We start from the raw sequence: 19,638 nt of genomic DNA on the forward strand, positions 1-19,638 counted from the left end.
GTCCACAGTCTGAGTAGTGTCCAGGATGTTTATTTGTATTTTCTCTCTCTGTATCTCTCTCTCGTTCTCTGTCTCAAACACACTCACACTCTCTTTCTCACTTTTCACATGCTTTCAATTGATGTTTGTACAGATTCTATTGACATTAAGTATATTGATTTAGTTGACCATTTCCCTCACTTTTATTCATTGCTGCACAGGTCGAGAGGAGCACGATATTAAAATATGATTCCCTCTGTTATTTTTCTATGGCCAGATAGAGGATGAGGTCCAAGAGCAGTGGGGTGGAGAGCCCAGCCAATGGGGTACTCGGGGTTCCCCAGGCAGCACAAGACATCAACCAGGAAGAGGGTGTAAATCTGCATACACCCATAAAGAGTCTGAAGGTCAAAGTTCAACCAAACATTGAGGAGTTGGTGGAGGAGGTGGTGGTGGTCTCTGACATAGAGAAGTCAACCGAGGACAGCTTAGGTACTAGTGACAAAAGACTGGGAATCATGGACCTTACGAAAAAGGACCTTCTGCGGCTGCTAGGGGTCATGGAAGGTGAGGTTCAGGTGAGTCTGATTCATATTGATAAACTACCGTATGATGATATTGTGCATAGCTTAATAGTTAACTGTGGAGTGAACCATTAATCTTGTCTGCTGGGTTGATGTTTACTTTCATTATCCACTAGGTGGAACCGATTGCCATGCTTTTATTGTAAATATTTTAGTCCAAAATTAGATAAATTCTTGTCTATACTACACCTCCCTCTAGTGGGTGATGTTGGTACTAACACACATTACATTCCAGAAAACCTACTCTTACCTTGCCTTATAAGAGTAGTCCCTTGGTGCACTAAAGGAGATTCTTAATAAACAATAACTTGCAAGGTTTTTTTCAAAGCACTAAGAGAGTGTGTTTTTTGTGTGTGTAACCCCCAGGCGAGGGAGGATGTTATCTGTGTGCTGAAGACTGAGAGGACACGTCTGGAAGCTCTGAAGTCCCACTATGGTTCTGCAGCTCCTACCACAGCCCTCCAGGCCCTACAGAGAGACAGCCTTCTCACCAACACACAAACACACATTGACAATGTCTACCAGTGGCCAATGGCTGAGGTTAGTCACCAACAGTACTGGCAGATACGTATTACCTTACAAACCAATAATATTGATTGTAGTATTCTTTTTTTCTCTCTTTTTTTAAATACAATTTTATTCGTCATGTGCACAGTTTACAACAGGTATAAAAGGTTAATTGAAAAGGTTATGCGCTACAGTAGCTCCCTCAACAATTGCAGTACCATGTAATTCATACAGACAAATCTGGATGTCAAATGTTGAACATCATTAGTTTTACACATTTTTGCCATGAAATCTACCAGTTTTGTTATACAATAAGGATGCATAGATCAACAAGACAGAAGTACACTAGTTGACTGAATAGTCAGAGTTACAGTCTAATGATTATTCTGTGTTGTGTGTTCCTCAGCTGGACCGTCTGCAGGATAAACACAAGGACACGTATCGGCGCATGCTAGAACAGCTTCTATTGACTGAGAAGTGTCATCGCCGCACCGTGCACGAGCTGGACAGCGAGAAGCACAAGCATGCTGACTACATGAACAAGAGTGACGAATTCACTAACCTATTGGAGCAGGAGAGAGAGAGGTAAGATGATGAGGGGGAGGAAAAGAGAGAGGTCAGAGGATGAGGAAGAGACTCTTGTTAATTTCGTTCTGACCCAAAGCTGAGAGAATTAAAGTAAGAAAAGGTTTACTCAGCATTGGAGCATAATGAAGTTGGTGATGAGGCAATATCTCCCAGTTCTCTTTCTCACATGACATCATCTGGTGGAGGTTCAGATCAGGTCATCAGGACCATTGGGACCTAGGCTTCAGTAGTCCAAGCATGACTGTGTGTGTGAGAGGAGTGTGTAAGGACACAGAGAGCGGGAACCTCTCAAAGGGATCAGACATGAGAAAGAGCGAGAGAAATCAGCTTGGTCTCAGACTAGACGTAAGATAGTAAACATACATCTGGAACACTCAAATTAGTATGATATGTTACGTTTGGAAATGGTTGCATGAGACAGAAGGTTACTTGAAAGTAGGGTGTTTGGTTGGGGTGGATGGGTGGATGTAAAATGCGAACTTCTGGCAACCCGAATGTTGCATGTTCGAATCTCACCACGGACAACCTAATAATTTGAGGACCAACTATTTTCTACTTTGCAACTACTTAGCGTGTTAACTAAGCCTAACCTTAACTCTTTAACCTAATTCTTAACCTCAACCCCTAGCCTAGCTAGCGTTAGCCATCTAGCTAATGTTCGCATTAGCCACCTAAATAACATTAGCCACAACAAATTCAAATTCATAACATATCATATAGTAAGTTTTGCAAATTCGTAACATATGTTACGAATTACAATTTATATGATAATAATATCATATGAAATGGATGATGGTCATCCACAAATGTATACATACCATACGAAAGGTAACATATCATTCTAACCTCTATACCAGGCAGTGTCAGAGGAAGGCTCTAGAAATGGTCAAAGACTCCATCCACCCAAGTCCTAGACTGTTCTCTCTGCTACCGCACGGCAATTTACATTGACCCCTTTATTATGTATTTCTTTATCTTAATTGATTTACACTAACTCCCTTCCCACTCGACTCTACCCACTCACTCCACTGACACTCCAACACACACATGCATGTTGACGCTACACACATACACTGTCATACAAAATGTTGTCAATAAAACAGTGAATTGTGAATTTCAACAGTGTGCAGGCCTTCCTGTTCTATACCTTCACACAAGCTGTTGCTGCTACTCTGTTTATTATATATCCTGGTTGCCTAGTCACTTTTACCCCTACCCACATGTACTGTACATACAGTATTACCTCATTTACCTCAACTACCTCATAACCCTGCACATTAACTCAGTACTGGTACTACTTGTATATAGCCTCATTACAGATTTTATTGTGTTATTATTTCCTTTTTTGTTATTTAGCAAATATTCATCTTACTTTTTAACTCTGCATTGCTGAGAATGGGATGGTGAGTAAGCATTTGACTATAAAGTTTACATCCGGTTGTATTTGGGGCATGTGACCGAATACACTTCGATTTGATAATTGGAATTTCTCAGTTTTACTTTTACTATATTACATCTACCCCTGAGTCCAGGTTGGATTAACCTACTCACACAGAGGGATGAATGACGTCATCTGACCTGTGTGTGACCTCACCCTGCCCTCGAAGCCAAGCGGAACCATGGCCCGACACTGGGACTCCCATTGACACTAATCTCCACGGTTTATATGATACCTATCATATGGCCAGGACTTGTAAAGTCAGAGGGCCAGATAACTTTAACAGATTCCACTGGCTAGATCCATTGGATGAGGCTTTTGCAGCAAGCACTATTGTTGCTTCCCAATACAGAGACATATGTGTTTGCTCTTCTCCCTGTGGGCAATGGGGGCATGGAGAACCTGCATGCCCATAACGTCCATGCCTTTCCCTTGGATCCAGGAGCAGCATAAAGGGCCATTGCACAGTTTTAAATGTTCAGTTGTGCTGAGGGTTAATGTGTGCAGTACCAGCCACCTCTGGACACAGACCATTTACTCTGGCCGATAGATGATGTGTGTGTGCGTGTATGTTCCCCACACCCAGTCATCTGCAGGCCAGAGTGGAGCCCCAGCTGTGTTTCATAAGCTATAAAACTTCAAACAGCATCTCCCAGACAGGCCCAATGTACTCTCAAAGCTCCACAGCACCATCTCCTTCCCTTTTATTGGACAACTCAGGAGACAGACCATGAAGGCTACATCACTGTCAGAAGAGTCGTCATCAGAGACAGTGGGAGAGGCCTGGGAGAAGGAGAAAGAGGACAAAGGGAGTACTGTTCATTGGTTCCAAACAGTAGAACAAACTTGAACCTTTGCCCCGGATGTGTTTGATTGACACCTGACTGAGGTAGACCCTGAACATGCCTAACCCCAGGCAGCAGGTTTCACGTTTTTTTGGAGAGAGATAGCAACCGCAGGAATTCCCTTTAATGAATCTTCAGACTGTCTCATGAAAGCCTTCCACATTAACCAACCCCAGAGAAACAGATACAGTCAGTGGGACTAAGGCTTCATCAGGTGCTAGCTATGTACAGTACGAGACAGCAGTGACTTTCATTCTACAAACCAAGGTGGTTATGAACTATAAATTGTTCAATCCAAACCTGAGATAGTTGCTGGAGTTTACAGGTTTCAGTAGGTAGATCTACTTTAAGTCCAGTTGATCTTAATGTAGGTGTTAGTGGTGCCGGTGACAGTCTCTGTCAGGTTGTTTCACTGTCCTGGTTGGCCAGTGTTCAGCCTACTGCCCTCCACAACCTCCTCTTAGTGCCTACAGCCCTGTGTTTAAGGTCTCCTGCTCCATCAGCACTGGCTGAGCCCACATTCCCCTGGCCTGGAGTCAGGAAAGGGCCGCACACACGCACGCACGCACGCACACCTGGTAGAGAGTTGCCACTGTTTTGATGATGCACTCTGTCAGTGCAAGGTGGGAGCAATCTGTCTACATGTCCATCCATTTCACACTTATTCATTTAAATAGCTCACTGACGTGTGTGAGTGTGCAAGAAAAAAAGCTAAAACACATACAGGTCTTACAGCAAACTACTGAAGGAATTCTGACTGAAGGAATTCTGAGTGAAGGAATTCTGAGTGAAGGAATTCTGAGTGAAGGGGTTGCTAGCTCTGCTCTTGACTTCATTTTCACATGCAGTATGTTGTAAATTAGGGAATAGAAGCGTTGCTGCGGTTGATACAAGTTGTATTCAAAAGAGAGGCATTTAATGCCGCTTGCCATCATTGTGATCAAACCTATACCGGCCTGTGATCCAGACTTTGGGTGCTTTAAAGTAGTTTAGCTTCTGGTGCACTTCTGTTAACACAACGTCAATGAGATGTAGTTTATCGATTATGCTGTAGCTGAGCGCTTAATGCTTTTCCCCCTCAAGAGCAGCGATTACAGTCCACGGCTGTGTTTTGACAGGCACAGCATCTCATCTTTCATCCACAACCCTCTGACACATACAGGCTGCTGCGCCTCCAACTACATTCCTCAGGGAAACAAAGGATGAGTGACATGCTGTTTCATCATGAACATGTGTTTTCTCAGGGACCCACTGTTGATTGCACCTGAACATGTGCTCAAGGGAGTTCAGGATCTCATGTTTATAGACCACGTCATTATGAAACTTACAATCATTTGACCATCCTGAATCCCATGATCAAACAGAGCCGATAACGTTCCACCTATGTTCCGTGAATCCATGATCAAACAGAGCCGATAACGTTCCACCTATGTTCCGTGAATCCTAACATGCCAGCAGTCTGTGTGGTTCATAACTCGTCATTACAATATAGTCTGGTTGTTTAACTACCTTCATTAGAATATAGTCTGGTTGTTTAACTACCTTCATTACATATAGTCTGGTTGTTTAACTACCTTCATTACATATAGTCTGGTTGTTTAACTACCTTCATTACAATAGTCTAACTAGTCTGGTTGTTTAACTACCTTCATTACATATAGTCTGGTTGTTTAACTACCTTCATTACAATATAGTCTGGTTGTTTAACTACCTTCATTACAATATAGTCTGGTTGTTTAACTACCTTCATTACAATATAGTCTGGTTGTTTAACTACCTTCATTACAATATAGTCTGGTTGTTTAACTTTCAACAATATAGTCTGGTTGTTTAACTACCTTCATTACAATATAGTCTGGTTGTTTAACTACCTTCATTACAATATAGTCTGGTTGTTTAACTACCTTCATTACAATATAGTCTGGTTGTTTAACTACCTTCATTACAATATAGTCTGGTTGTTTAACTACCTTCATTACATATAGTCTGGTTGTTTAACTACCTTCATTACAATATAGTCTGGTTGTTTAACTACCTTCATTACAATATAGTCTGGTTGTTTAACTACCTTCATTACAATATAGTCTGGTTGTTTAACTACCTTCATTACATATAGTCTGGTTGTTTAACTACCTTCATTACATATAGTCTGGTTGTTTAACTACCTTCATTACAATATAGTCTGGTTGTTGAACTACCTTCATTACATATAGTCTGGTTGTTTAACTACCTTCATTACAATATAGTCTGGTTGTTTAACTACCTTCATTACAATATAGTCTGGTTGTTTAACTACCTTCATTACATATAGTCTGGTTGTTTAACTACCTTCATTACATATAGTCTGGTTGTTTAACTACCTTCATTACATATAGTCTGGTTGTTTAACTACCTTCATTACAATATAGTCTGGTTGTTTAACTACCTTCATTACATATAGTCTGGTTGTTTAACTACCTTCATTAGTCTGGTTGTTTAACTATAGTCTGGTTGTTTAACTACCTTCATTACAATATAGTCTGGTTGTTTAACTACCTTCATTACAATAACTAGTCTGGTTGTTTAACTACCTTCATTACAATATAGTCTTGTTTAACTACCTTCATTACAATATAGTCTGGTTGTTTAACTACCTTCATTACATATAGTCTGGTTGTTTAACTACCTTCATTACAATATAGTCTGGTTGTTTAACTACCTTCATTACATATAGTCTGGTTGTTTAACTACCTTCATTACATATAGTCTGGTTGTTTAACTACCTTCATTACATATAGTCTGGTTGTTTAACTACCTTCATTACATATAGTCTGGTTGTTTAACTACCTTCATTACAATATAGTCTGGTTGTTTAACTACCTTCATTACATATAGTCTGGTTGTTTAACTACCTTCATTACATATAGTCTGGTTGTTTAACTACCTTCATTACATATAGTCTGGTTGTTTAACTACCTTCATTACATATAGTCTGGTTGTTTAACTTTGTGCTGCAATCCCGTTAAAACGGGATGATATGACAACAGCCAGTGAAAGTGTAGGGCGCCAAATTCAAAACAACATAAATATCATAATTCAAATTCCTCAAACATACATGTATTTTATACCGTTTTAAAGGTAGTCTTGTTGTTAATCTCACCACAGTGTCCGACTTCAAATATGCTTTTCAGCGAAAGCACCACAAACGATTGTTAGGTCACCACCAAACCACAATAAACACAGCCATTTTTCCAGCCAAAGAGAGGAGTCACAAAAGCACAAATAGAGATTAAATTAAATCACTAACATTTAATAATCTTCATCAGATTACACACATAGGACTTCATGTTACACAATACATGTATATTTTGTTCGATAAAGTTCATATTTATATAAAAAAATCTGAGTTCACATTGGCGCGTTACATTCACTAGTTCCAAAAACATCCAGTGATTTTGCATAGCCACATCGATTCAACAGAAATACTCATCATAAATGTAGATGATAATACAAGTTATACACATGGAATTATAGATATACCTCTCCTTAATGCAACTGTTGTGTCAGATTTTTTTTTACTTTACAGAAAAAGCAAACCATTCAATAATCTGAGACGGCGCTCAGAACAATAGTCAAATTAGCCGCCATGTTAGAGTCAACATAAACCAGAAATGACATGATAAATATTCCCTTACCTTTTATGATCTTCATCAGAATGCACTCCCAGGAATCCCAGGTCCACAATAAATGCTTGATTTGTTCGATAATGTCTGTTATTTATGTCCAATTTGTAACGGCGTTCGTCTGTTGAAGGAGAGTCGGACCAAAATGCAGCGTGGTGGTTACTCATGTTCTTTAATGAAGAATCGCGATACATGAAATAACTTATAAATATACAAAAACAACAAACGGAGCATAAAAACCTGTACAGCCTGTCTGGTGAACAACTACACAGAGACAGGAACAATCACCCACAAAATACACAGTGAAACCCCGGCTACCTAAATATGGTTCCCAATCAGAGACAACGAGAATCACCTGACTCTGATTGAGAACCGCCTCAGGCAGCCAAACCTATGCTACGCCCCTACTCAGCCGCAATCCCAATGCCTACAAAACCCCAATACGAAACACAACATTTTAAACCAATGTCACACCCTGGCCTGACCAAATATATAACGAAAACACAAAATACTATGACCAAGGCGTGACAGAACCCCACTCCCAAGGTGCGGACTCCCGGACGCACCTCAAAACCATAGGGAGGGTTTGGGTGGGCGTCTGTCCATGGTGGCGGCTCCGGCTCGGGACGTGGACCCCACTCCATTAATGTCATAGTTCCTCCCCTTCGCGTCCTGGGATAATCCACCCTCGCCGCTGACCATGGCCTAATAGTCCTCACCCAGAACCCCACTGAACTGAGGGGCAGCTCATGACTGAGGGGCAGCTCGTGACTGAGGGGCAGCTCGGGACTGAGGGGCAGCTCGGGACTGAGGGGCAGCTCGGGACTGAGGGGAAGCTCGGGACTGAGGGGAAGCTCGGGACTGAGGGGCAGCTCGGGACTGAGGGGCAGCCCGGGACTGAGGGGCAGCCCGGGACTGAGGGGAAGCCCGGGACTGAGGGGAAGCCCGGGACTGAGAGGAAGCCCAGTACTGAGAGGAAGCCCAGTACTGAGATGAAGCTCAGGCAGGTAGTTGGCTCCGGCAGATCCTGGCTGGTTGGCAGATCTGGAAGAGTCTGGTTGACTGGCAGATCTGGAAGATCATGGCTGACTGGCGGATCTAGCTGCTCTGGCTGCTCCATGTAGACAGGCAGCTCTGGCTGCTCCATGCAGATTGTCAGCTCTGGCTGCTCCATGCAGATTGGCAACTCTGGCTGCTCCATGCAGACTGGCAGCTCTGGCTGCTCCATGCAGACTGGCAGCTCTGGCTGCTCCATGCAGATTGACAGCTCAGGCTGCTCCATGCAGACTGACAGCTCTGGCTGCTCCATGCAGACTGGCAGCTCTGGCTGCTCCATGCAGACTGACAGCTCAGGCTGCTCCATGCAGGCTGACAGCTCTGGCTGCTCCATGCAGGCTGACAGCTCTGGCTGCTCCATGCAGACTGGCAGCTCTGGCTGCTCCATGCAGACTGGCAGCTCTGGCTGCTCCATGCAGACTAGCAGCTCTGGCTGCTCCATGCAGACTAGCAGCTCTGGCTGCTCCATGCAGACTGGCAGCTCTGGCTGCTCCATGCAGTCTGACAGCTCAGGCTGCTCCATGCAGGCTGACAGCTCAGGCTGCTCCGAACAGGCAGAAGGCTCCGGCAGCACTGTAGAGGAGGAAGGCCCTGGAAGCGCTGAACAGGAGGGAGACTCCGACAGCGCAGGAGAGGAGGAAAAACGCTGACTGCGCTGAACAGGCGGGAGACTCCGGCAGCGCAGGAGAGGGGAAAAGCGCTGGCTGCACTGAACAGGCGAGGCGCACTGAAGGCCTGGTGCGTGGTGCTGGAACTGGTGGTACTGGATCGAGGACACGCACAGGAAGCCTGGTGCGGGGAGCTGCCACCGGAGGACTGGTATGTGAAGGTGGCACAGGATGGACTGGACCGTGAAGGTGTACTGGAGAGCCTGAGAGCAGGACTGGCACAGGACGTGCAAGGCTAGGTAGGTACACAGGAGGCCTAGTCCGTGAGGCTGGCACATTTTTCACCAGCCGACTAACACGCACCTCAGGACGAGTATGGAGCGCTGACCCAGGTGCCATCAAATCCCCGACATGCTCCGTCGGACGAATCTTGTACCTAAAGCACCAAGCTAGCAACTCCCTCATTACTCTCCACTCCACTTTCCCCATTAACTCCTTCACAGTGTCTGCTTCGCTCACCTCTAACACCGGCTCTGGTTCTGGTCTCCTCCTTGGCTCCTCACGATTAACAAGGAGAGTTGGCTCAGGTCTATCTCCTGACTCTGCCACTCTCCCTCTGAGCCTCCCCCTAATATATTTTTGGGGCTGACTCTTGGGCTTTCTTCTGCGCCGTCATGATTGTCTCTCCAACTCCATTCTCCTATAGCCCTCTTCACACTGCTCCAGCGAATCCCAGGCGGGCTCCGGCACTCCCTCTGGGTCGACCGCCCACCTGTGTATTTCCTCCCACGTCGTATACTCCATTCTTCTGCTGTCCATAACGTCCTCCCTTCGCTGCTCCTGCTGTCGCTGCCTGTTACCACGCCACTCGTCCGTGTGTGGTGGGTGATTCTGTTACGTCGTTCGTCTGTTGAAGGAGAGTCGGACCAAAATGCAGGGTGGTGGTTACTCAAGTTCTTTAATGAAGAATCGCGATACATGAAATAACTTATAAATATACAAAAACAACAAACGGAACGTAAAAACCTATACAGCCTGTCTGGTGAACAAGGAAGAGACAGGAACAATCACCCACGAAATACACAGTGAAACCCCGGCTACCTAAATATGGTTCCCAATCAGAGACAACGAGAATCACCTGACTCTGATTGAGAACCGCCTCAGGCAGCCAAACCTATGCTACACCCCTACTCAGCCGCAATCCCAATGCCTACAAACCCCAATACGAAACACAACATTTTAAAGAAGTTAAAGGTCAATGCTGCTGCTTGTTGGAGACTTTGACTTGGCCTTAGATCACGAGGGGCTCCTGAGGACATTGCTACACCTCTGATGAATTTGACAGGGTAGCCGTTTGACCACAGTTACTACCTCCTGAATTATTGTTTCTCCAGGGAGATAGGGAGCTCTACTTTACGTCTGAAGGTCAGGTGTGAGTGACTTCTCCCCAATGTGACCTTGCCGCTGTAGGCCCAATTGACAGTGACATCATGCCTGTGACCTTTGTGTGAGGGTAATTTTAGAGTGCCGATTGCTTAGGTGTCAATGACTTATGGACGTGGGTAAGTGTGTATGAAGATCAAGTGGCACACTGTAGAGCAGGAGTGTCAAACATACGGCCCACAGACCAGATCCCGATGGCAAGCCAATTCAATTTGGCTAGGGGGTGGTTTGAGTCATTTAAAAAAATATGATTTTTCTATTATTATTTTTCATTTTTCAGTGAAAATATCTTATATCGACATTGAAATGACTAAAACCAAACTGTGTAGAAATTACAATGGCTCAAAAGTCTCTGTCCAGCTCGCTAACAGTCATCGAAACCGAAGCTAGACAGTCAGGGAGCAATCGATGCAAAGCAATGTATAGAGGACTATTTTTAGAAAAAAATTTATGATGGGAAATATAACCAATTTTAAGTGTGTTCCTCCAGACCTCGGTGAAGACCAGATGCGGCCCGTGGAGCAAAATGAGTTTTCCACCCCTGCTGTAGAGGCTGGATGATACTCTGTACAGTAGGCTGACATGGTGATTTGACTTGGCAGTGGGATTTGAATGATACCGATGTTCATAATCCTTCAACATAAACAAAAGATCTGCTCTATTAGAATCTAGAATTCAACGCATCCTCTGTATAGAGGTAATTTCACTGTAAGATCTACTCCCCTTTAATTTGGTGCATGTGACAAATCAAATTTGATTTGAAGTATGATGAGCTCTAAAAAGGTATAGTTGTTACGTATTTTCTAAAGGAGGGAGGTGCAGGAATCAGGAACAGGAGAGCAAGGAAGTCCCAGTGGCACAATTGTTTATTGAGCAGTCCCAACCCAACTACAACATGGGACTGAAACACGCCCAAACGAGGTTAACACACACACAGGGAAATAAATGCTACACACAGAGGAGAAACCTCTACTCCTAAACTCATACCAACCGGCACAACTGCCGTGAGAAAAGAAAAGCCTGTGGTGCAGCCACGCACCCCTAACAACGTAACCACAGAAAGCAATCCCGTACAAAGACTAGCAGGCAGCGGAGGTAAATATACCCACCGAAATCAACTAATAAGACAAAGGTGTAAACAATAAGACAGACACAAACGAAAAATGGATCAGTGGCAGCTAGTAGGCCGGCAATGACAACCGCCGAGCACCGCCCGAACAGGAAGAGGAGCCACCTTTAGTGGAAGTTGTGACAATAGTTATTTACAGATTCATTGCATTGCCATTCATTCTTGTTGTTGAAGACAGAAGTTTCTTTGTTTGTCTGTAAGCTGTAGAGTGCTAGGCCTACGGTCTCTGTATTGATCCACACCATATCGCTCAGAGTCAGCACCTCATAAAACCATTGTCAGGGTTCCCATGTGTCCGAGTGTTCATAGAGTCTGTCCCCTCACCTCCAGGGAGCGGAACTGGCTCATCCCTATCTGTTTTCCCCATTATACGTCAGCTTTATATGGAGCAGAACGCAGATCCACGTCTCCCAAGATGACACAACAGCAGACAGACTCGCTGTCCTCTCTCCTACTGAGCTTAAAGCTTCCTGTCTGTAGGCAGGGGTATTAGGAGATTAATCACAGGGCTACTTTGCATTGTTTTCCATCAACAGAATTTGGCTTAGCCAAAACAGCGCTGTGTCTATGGAGACCGCTTTAAGTAATGTAAGAAGTGTCTGAATCACTTGTGTACACAGGCTTTTGTAGTAGCCTGTGTGTAGGAGCCATTTCTCTTGAAACACATTGCCTGTTAGTGAACACAGGAAAGGGGGGAAACAAATTAAGGAGGAGTGTAAAGAACGCCCTCATCTGACCAGGGTCCCTCCTACTTCCTCACAGTCTAAACCAGAGCCCCACAGATCTCTGCCTAACTACCTATGGGTGAGTTGACATCACCAGCTAAAAGTCCGGTGCTACACACACAGCATTTATTCACCTTTCATTGTCCTGATGACAAGCTTGGAATGTGATGGTAGAGTTCTTGTGGAGAAATGCCAACTTTGAACTTGGAGTGGATCCTGTACTATGGCAAACATGTTAGACATGGACTCTCCTGTAGTTCATCTAGAATAGTGGGTAAGTTTTGGTTGGTGTCTAAGTTGTTTAGAGTGCAAATGTTTCTGCTGGTATAAAATGTACTGCAGTCAGAAATATGTTTCTTGGTTGATATCCTAGCTCATTGTGAGATTTACTGTATATATAAAAACTTCAGGCAAAATATGGAGAGGAGAGTTCCCAAGACAACTTTGCATTCAGTGTGGAGAGATTCCTCACATGGACACGCACAGCATACAAGAGACCGCTCAGTGGGGGTTCAATCAAACTTTCACACACATTTTGTTTTCTCAGTCTTGATTTCAGCAGCAAGGATGGAAAACAGCAAGGGAGTTTTTGGCAGTTTTTCCTCGTGTACTAGATCGTTCAGTGTGCTGCAGTTCTTTGCCAAATTAAGTGTGCGAGTCATGGCTATCTGAGCCAGAAAGAATTAGTGGAGGGTTCAGTGTCTGATCTGACCCATCATTGTTCCCTGTGACACAGAATCATGTGTTTTTTCATTAATCCTTCCTTATCCTGATCATCCTTTATGCAGTAAAATAAACAGATCCAGAGGAACACCTACCAGGTTTATTCATTGGGAATATGAGAGAATCACTTATATTCATCCATTTTGATAAATATGATTGAATACATCCCAAAGAGTATGTAGCAGCAGCACATATCAGTAGTCATGTCTTGTAAATAAATAGTATCTTAGTGTTTAACTTACTATGTTGTGTTCAATCATCCTGTCATGTGAGACCAATTCTCTATGGTTTGACATTTCTGTAGAAATTCAAAAAATGATTGTGCTACAAAGTATCAAGCTTGGCGGAAGTGAATGATGTTTTTTTCTTTTCTTTCTTTTCTTTTCTTTGTGAAAGATTACATTACAGAATGATACGCCATATAAAATTACTTCTAGGATGTACAGTCCAGCAGAACAGTTTACACATCCTTAATGGTAAAAAAAAAATGTTCTCTTGCCAGATTGAAGAGGTTGCTGGAGAATGAGAAAGCCTACCAGGTCCGTAAAGAGAAGGAGAACACCAAGCGTCTGGAGAAGGTGAGGGAGGAGCTGGTCAAACTGAAGTCCTTTGCCCTGATGCTGGTGGACGAGCGGCAACTCCACCTGGAGCAGATGGACCAGCAGAGCCAGAGCGTCCAGGAGCTGACCCAGCAGCTGTCCCAGAGGGAGCAGGACCTGAGCAACGCCAGTGCCCAGGCCCAGGAGGACAGACAGAGGGCCCTGAGCTTGGAGGGCGAGCTGAGTGAGTGCCAGGCCATGTTTACCCAGGAGCAGGAGGAGATTACAGCTAAGCTGGCCAGCCAGGAGTCCCAGAACCGCCTGTTGGATGTCAAGCTGTCTGGACTCACCCACACGCTGGAGGAGCTGGAGGAGAACAACAGGGCTCTGAGGAGGTCAGAGGAGGAGCGCAATGGGGCTCTGAAGAGGTCAGAGGACAAGCTGGAAGAGAGCAACAGGGCTCTGAGGAGGTCAAAGGAGGAGCTGGAGGAGAGCAAATGGGCTCTGGGGAGGTCAAAGGAGGAGCTGGAGGAGAGCAACGGGGCTCTGAGGACGTCAAAGGAGGAGCTGGACGAGCTGAGGGACAAGATCAGCAAAGGGTATTGTGGGAACTCTAACCTAATGACTGAACTGGAGAACCTCCGCAAACGGGTATTTGAGATGGAAGGGCAGGACGAGGAGATCACCAAGGCAGAGGCCCAGTGCAGGGAGCTGAGGAAGAGGTTGCAGGAGGAAGAGAGCCGAGGGAAAGAACTCAAACTGCAAGTGGAGAAGCTCCAGAGGAGAATGGTGGAACTGGAGAGACTAGAGGGGGCGTTCAATGCCAGCAAGGCGGAGAGCTTCCAGTTACACGCCACTCTGGAGAGAGAGAAGGACGTGTCAAAGGAGCTTGCCGACGAACTGGTGGCCGTTAAGATACGCATGAAAGAGATGGAATCCTCTGAGCTGAGACTGGAAAAGACTGAGCAGGGCCTTAAAGATGACCTGGCAAAGCTGAAATCATTCACTATGGTAATGGTTGATGAGAAAAATAATATGATGGAGAGAATGCTGTTAGAGGAAAAGAAGAGGGATGATCTGAGTAAGATGCTCAAAGTGGAGCAGGTCAAGGTCATGGAGGTGACTGAGAGATTGATAGAGGAGAGTAAAAAGCTCCTGAAGTTGAAATCAGAGATGGAGGCCAAGGTTGGGACCCTCACCAGAGAGAAAGGAGAGCTTAGCACTAAGCTCACATGTGAAATGGAAAAGAGCAAGGATCTGAGCTCTAAAGTCATCCAAATGAACAAGAGGTCAGATGGATTGCAGGAGGCAGTAAATATATCCACAAATAACATAGCAAAGAGGGAACTGGGAAGCTTGTCAGATGGGAGTTCGAAAGAGGACAACAGGGTGAAGGAGCTAACGTTTGAAATAGAGCGGTTGAAAAACCGTCTCAAGCAGCTGGAGGTTGTGGAGGGAGATTTGATAAAGACAGAGGATCAGTATGACCTGCTGGAGAAAAAGTTAATGACGGAGCAAGACAAGGCCAACATTCTCTCCCAGCAGGTGGAGGAGATGAGGAGTCAGATCGCCAGGACTAAAGCAATAGAGAATGGAGAAGTGGAGAGCCAGGAGGCAGACCTACGACAGCGCTGCAGGACAGAGAACGCCAACACCAGACACTTGCAGAATGACATGGTAGCCCTCAAGGAGAAGATCCATGAGCTGATGCACAAAGAAGACCAGCTCTCTCAACTCCAAGTGGACTACTCCTTCCTCCAGCAGAGGTTCCTAGAGGAAGAGGAGAAGAAGAACAACATGAGCATTGAGGTCCTCCACCTCACCAAAGAGCTGGAGGTGACCAAGCGCCACAGCCGCGCTCTACGACCCAGTCTGAACGGGAGGAGGATGGTGGACATTGCCATGGCGTCCACAGGAGTTCAGACTGATGCGCTGGCCAATGAGACGGCAGAAGAGGACACCCCAGCCGTGTTCATCAGGAAGTCCGTCCAGGAAGAGAATCACATCATGAGTAATCTTCGACAGAAGGGTCTCAAGAAACCCACAGAGAAAGCTGGTGGTCATGAACGCTACTCACCCTCTGTTGCCGCTGACCTCAGCATGAAGAAGTCCTGGATTCCCTGGATGAGGAAGAGGGAAATCATCCCTCAGGGTGGTAATCTGGACAAGTCTGTCCATGTCAACAGTGAATCCATGCATTCTGATCTGGCCATGTCCCAGAAGCAAGGGCAGCCTTTACGCATCAGAGTGACCCCAGACCACGAGAACAGCACGGCTACCTTGGAGATCAGCAGTCGTTCTACTGAGGACCTCTATTCCAGCTCCAGCCTCAGCCTCAGTCCCACCCTGCAGGGCCACCAGAAGCCTCGGATCACTATCATTCCCACCCACACCGCCGCAGCTTCAAGGGGAAAAGCCAGTGCCGGGCCAGGGGGACCAGAGAGGTCCAAGTCCCCGGTCACCGTCACCACCATCTCCAGGGCCAAGTCACCAGAGATCAGTAAGGCCCCCTCCTCATCAGGCAGACCCATATCACCCATATCCATCATGACAGTTAGCGCTTCTATGGTGTCCAACATGTCCACCTCCCCAGAGCCCCAGGAGATGACCATGGGCCGGGCCGTGTTCAAGGTGACCCCTGAGAAACAGATGGTCCCCACACCGATCAGGAAGTACAATTCCAATGCCAGTATCATCACCACCACAGAGGACAACAAGATTCACATCCACCTGCACGGCTCCCAGTTCAATAAGGGCCCCTCGGAGGGTCACAGCAACACAGGACCCAAGGTGGTGGTTAGGCCTGTCGGCATGGCAACAGAGTGTAGCAGAGAGATGATGTTATCCACAGGCACGGTGTTGCGCTCCCCTCGCCATAGTGCCACTGCTGTCAAACCCACACCCAGTAAAGTGATGAGCAGCATCACCATCACTGCAGTCACGTCCACCCCTGCCAGACCAACACAAGCTGTGGTGAGTCTCCTCAGTACAACAATTCACCTGGCTGTTATGTTAATGTGTTATTAACTGGTTCAAACTTATACTTTGAGTTGTGTTAACCCTATGCACTCACAATTACATTAGGAATCTAATAAAAGGAAATCTATGAAAATAATTATGTTTATGAACTAGAAAAATAATGATTTTGTAAGATTGTGGACATGTACATTCATTTATGTTATGTAACATATTGATGGGCGACAAGGTAGCATCTCACTGAATGGGTGGTATAATGAGGTCTTTGTGGGGCAAATGGTAGCGTGACAGAGAGAGAGCTTTATCAACAGTCCTCCAGACAACAGAGCTCTAATGATGTGGCAATCTGCCACCATGTTACAATCATCCTGTCACTTATAGCTGCTGCTCAGTGTGTTCATTCTCACACAGACACACAGGACACAAACACCCTTACTGACAGAAGAAAGGCAGCACAGAGCCAGTAGGCTGCCATACGCCGTAACATGACTCTCAGCATTACTCCCCCACTGAGTTGGTCTTGAAAGAAGGACAGTTCCTATAGTATATGTTCTCTAAGGGAAATGTTTTCATTGATATTCCCCCTCAGTAATGAATCCTTTTCTTCTACCCGTTTCTCTGTTGTGGCCTCCTCTTCTCTCACCCCCTCTCCTCTTTCTATCCTATCCCTTTTATCGCCCAGCCTGGGCATGATGCCCACCCACCCCGGGCAGGGCTCACCCGTATCCCCATGTCCAAGGGCCTGAAGACAGGCAAAGCCATGCTGGGAGCCCTGGGGATGTCTGGAGGAATGAGGCTGGAGCAGAGAGCAGAAAGCCAGTCCATGAGGATAGAGCTGAAGAAATCCACAATCAGCAGCACAACAGCCTTTCAAAATGGAGGGAAAAGCTGTTAGAGCCAGAGACACTAACAGGGAACAGAAGTCAAACAAGCTGCCAACCCATAGTGATGTTCTATGGGTCAAAGGTGCTCAGTATAGAGGCACCATTAAATGACCTGGAGACAGAGAGCGAGGGGGGATTTTCAGTCAAGGGAAAGTCGTTTGGCTCCTCTCTATTGAGCAGGAGCCTGAGTTGATCATTGTGTTCTTGTCTAACTGAAAACAGTACACATATCTAATATATTATATTTTTTGAAACTATTTATATTCTGTTCTCAGTGTTTGTAATGTGGATGAAATCAACTGAACTGCGTTGTTTGATAACCGCTGACATGTGTGCATGTTGTAAGGGGAGAGGCCATGCCGTGTGTATTGTCAGGTAGTTCTGCTATTAACTGCTTCATGTACTCGTTTCACCTAGTGAGCTTTTCATTATGCATTTTTGTACTGCATTTAATATGGAGACCATATCATTTGGTTTGCAGCAAATTAAATGTGTCCTTTTTATGTAAAGGTTTTTAAATAACATTTTTTTTTTGAAAGATGACCTACAGAATATTGTTATGAGAATACATGCAACATTGAGTGGACAATGTTAATGTTCTCTAACATTATTTTGGATGCATTATTTGGGCAAGGCATCAGTTGAACCAGACTCACTATAGTAATTCATTCATCTCACATTCATTTACTGACTAGGCAGTGTTTATATTGACTTGCTGTGTGTTATGAAATTGGAAAATATATACATTTTAAAATATATCAAAACAAATGGCCGTATACATCAATGCTTCTGCTGTGATACACTAGAGAGCCAAATTGTCACAGTCATCTTTCAGTTGTGGAGCGCTCACTTGCCATAGAGCAATTAAAATCAACTCGTTTAACAAGCTGCCTGTGTCTACAATCACCAAACATGTGCCCTCTGAATGAAAGAATAAGATAATAAGATTGTTTCTAATTTGCTCAATCGACCAATGAGAGAATCAAACCAGTGTCATTAGATGGGTTTGTTGTGAGTCAAAGGTTAACTAGCCTGAAACCCCCTATGGGAAATGTATGTATAGAAATATAGGAATTCAAAATGCGTCAGAATATATTTTGTAATGTCTATGCCATAAATAAAATATCTCATATTTAAATGTGTATCAAATAGAACTGCCTTTACAGTTTGTAACGTAACTCAATGCACAAGCAATGAGCATTGTCAATTATAATAGAACACATTGAATTAATGTGAACATGATGCAACAATTGAAAGAAACATAATTGTAATACATTTTCTATGCTGGTGGTTTTTGTATGCTGATATGGATATGAGCAAATTCACTCAGAGCAAATGGCCTGTGGGACAAAAAGAAGAATGGTTCATATATGGCTGAAGTAGCAGGGATGTTAAAGTAAAAGCTCAGTTGAGGAGATGAATAGATACATTTTGGATGGATTCAGTCATACCTCACTAGGGTAGATTGTCATGTGACACAACCATTGATGCCATGAGGTCAAAGCGTGAGGGAGGGAGCAGGCCAGAGAGCTTTCGAGGGAATGGTCCAGTCCCCTGGCTTGGAGGCTTTGAGATGGTCACATCAGTGTAGGGGATCTGCGGCCCCATAGACTTGCGGTTGATGTTAGCAGGAGATCACCAGAGAAAGCTATGATTGGCTGACAGTCTTGGAGCTAAACCTAGTGTAGTGTAAAGCAATATTCAAGGATAGAGCACCTACAGTCAGTCAGTCCAGAAAATCTACCACTTGCAATCTATTACATCACTGACATATACATCCATCCCAAACATAAATATTATTTGGGCGCTTTGTGTCACAAATCAGTCAGTGAACATGGGGTTAGAATAGAATAGAATTTTAAAAATGAGAGTATTTTCCCAGAGGGAACTTCAGTGATGTCTGAATAGGGTATACTGTAAATCATATAGACTACAGTGAATTGAGTTCTAAC

General features: G+C 44.7%; 1 protein-coding gene across 1 annotated transcript in view; it reads left to right on the plus strand.

The window, feature by feature from the left end:
* The window catches only part of LOC124002178 (filamin-A-interacting protein 1-like), a 33,180-nt gene extending 14,377 nt beyond the window's left edge, over window positions 1–18,803 (plus strand). The window contains exons 2-6 of the mRNA XM_046309512.1: window positions 257–557; window positions 930–1,103; window positions 1,477–1,655; window positions 13,790–16,799; window positions 17,485–18,803. Coding sequence (XP_046165468.1) covers window positions 264–557; window positions 930–1,103; window positions 1,477–1,655; window positions 13,790–16,799; window positions 17,485–17,697 — 3,870 coding nt within the window. The 5' untranslated portion in view covers window positions 257–263 and the 3' untranslated portion in view covers window positions 17,698–18,803. The remainder of the gene's footprint in view (window positions 1–256; window positions 558–929; window positions 1,104–1,476; window positions 1,656–13,789; window positions 16,800–17,484) is intronic.
* Window positions 18,804–19,638: the final 835 nt, after the last annotated feature.

This window comes from Oncorhynchus gorbuscha, linkage group LG17 (assembly GCF_021184085.1).
Source record: "Oncorhynchus gorbuscha isolate QuinsamMale2020 ecotype Even-year linkage group LG17, OgorEven_v1.0, whole genome shotgun sequence".
NCBI classification, from domain to species: Eukaryota; Metazoa; Chordata; class Actinopteri; order Salmoniformes; family Salmonidae; genus Oncorhynchus; species Oncorhynchus gorbuscha.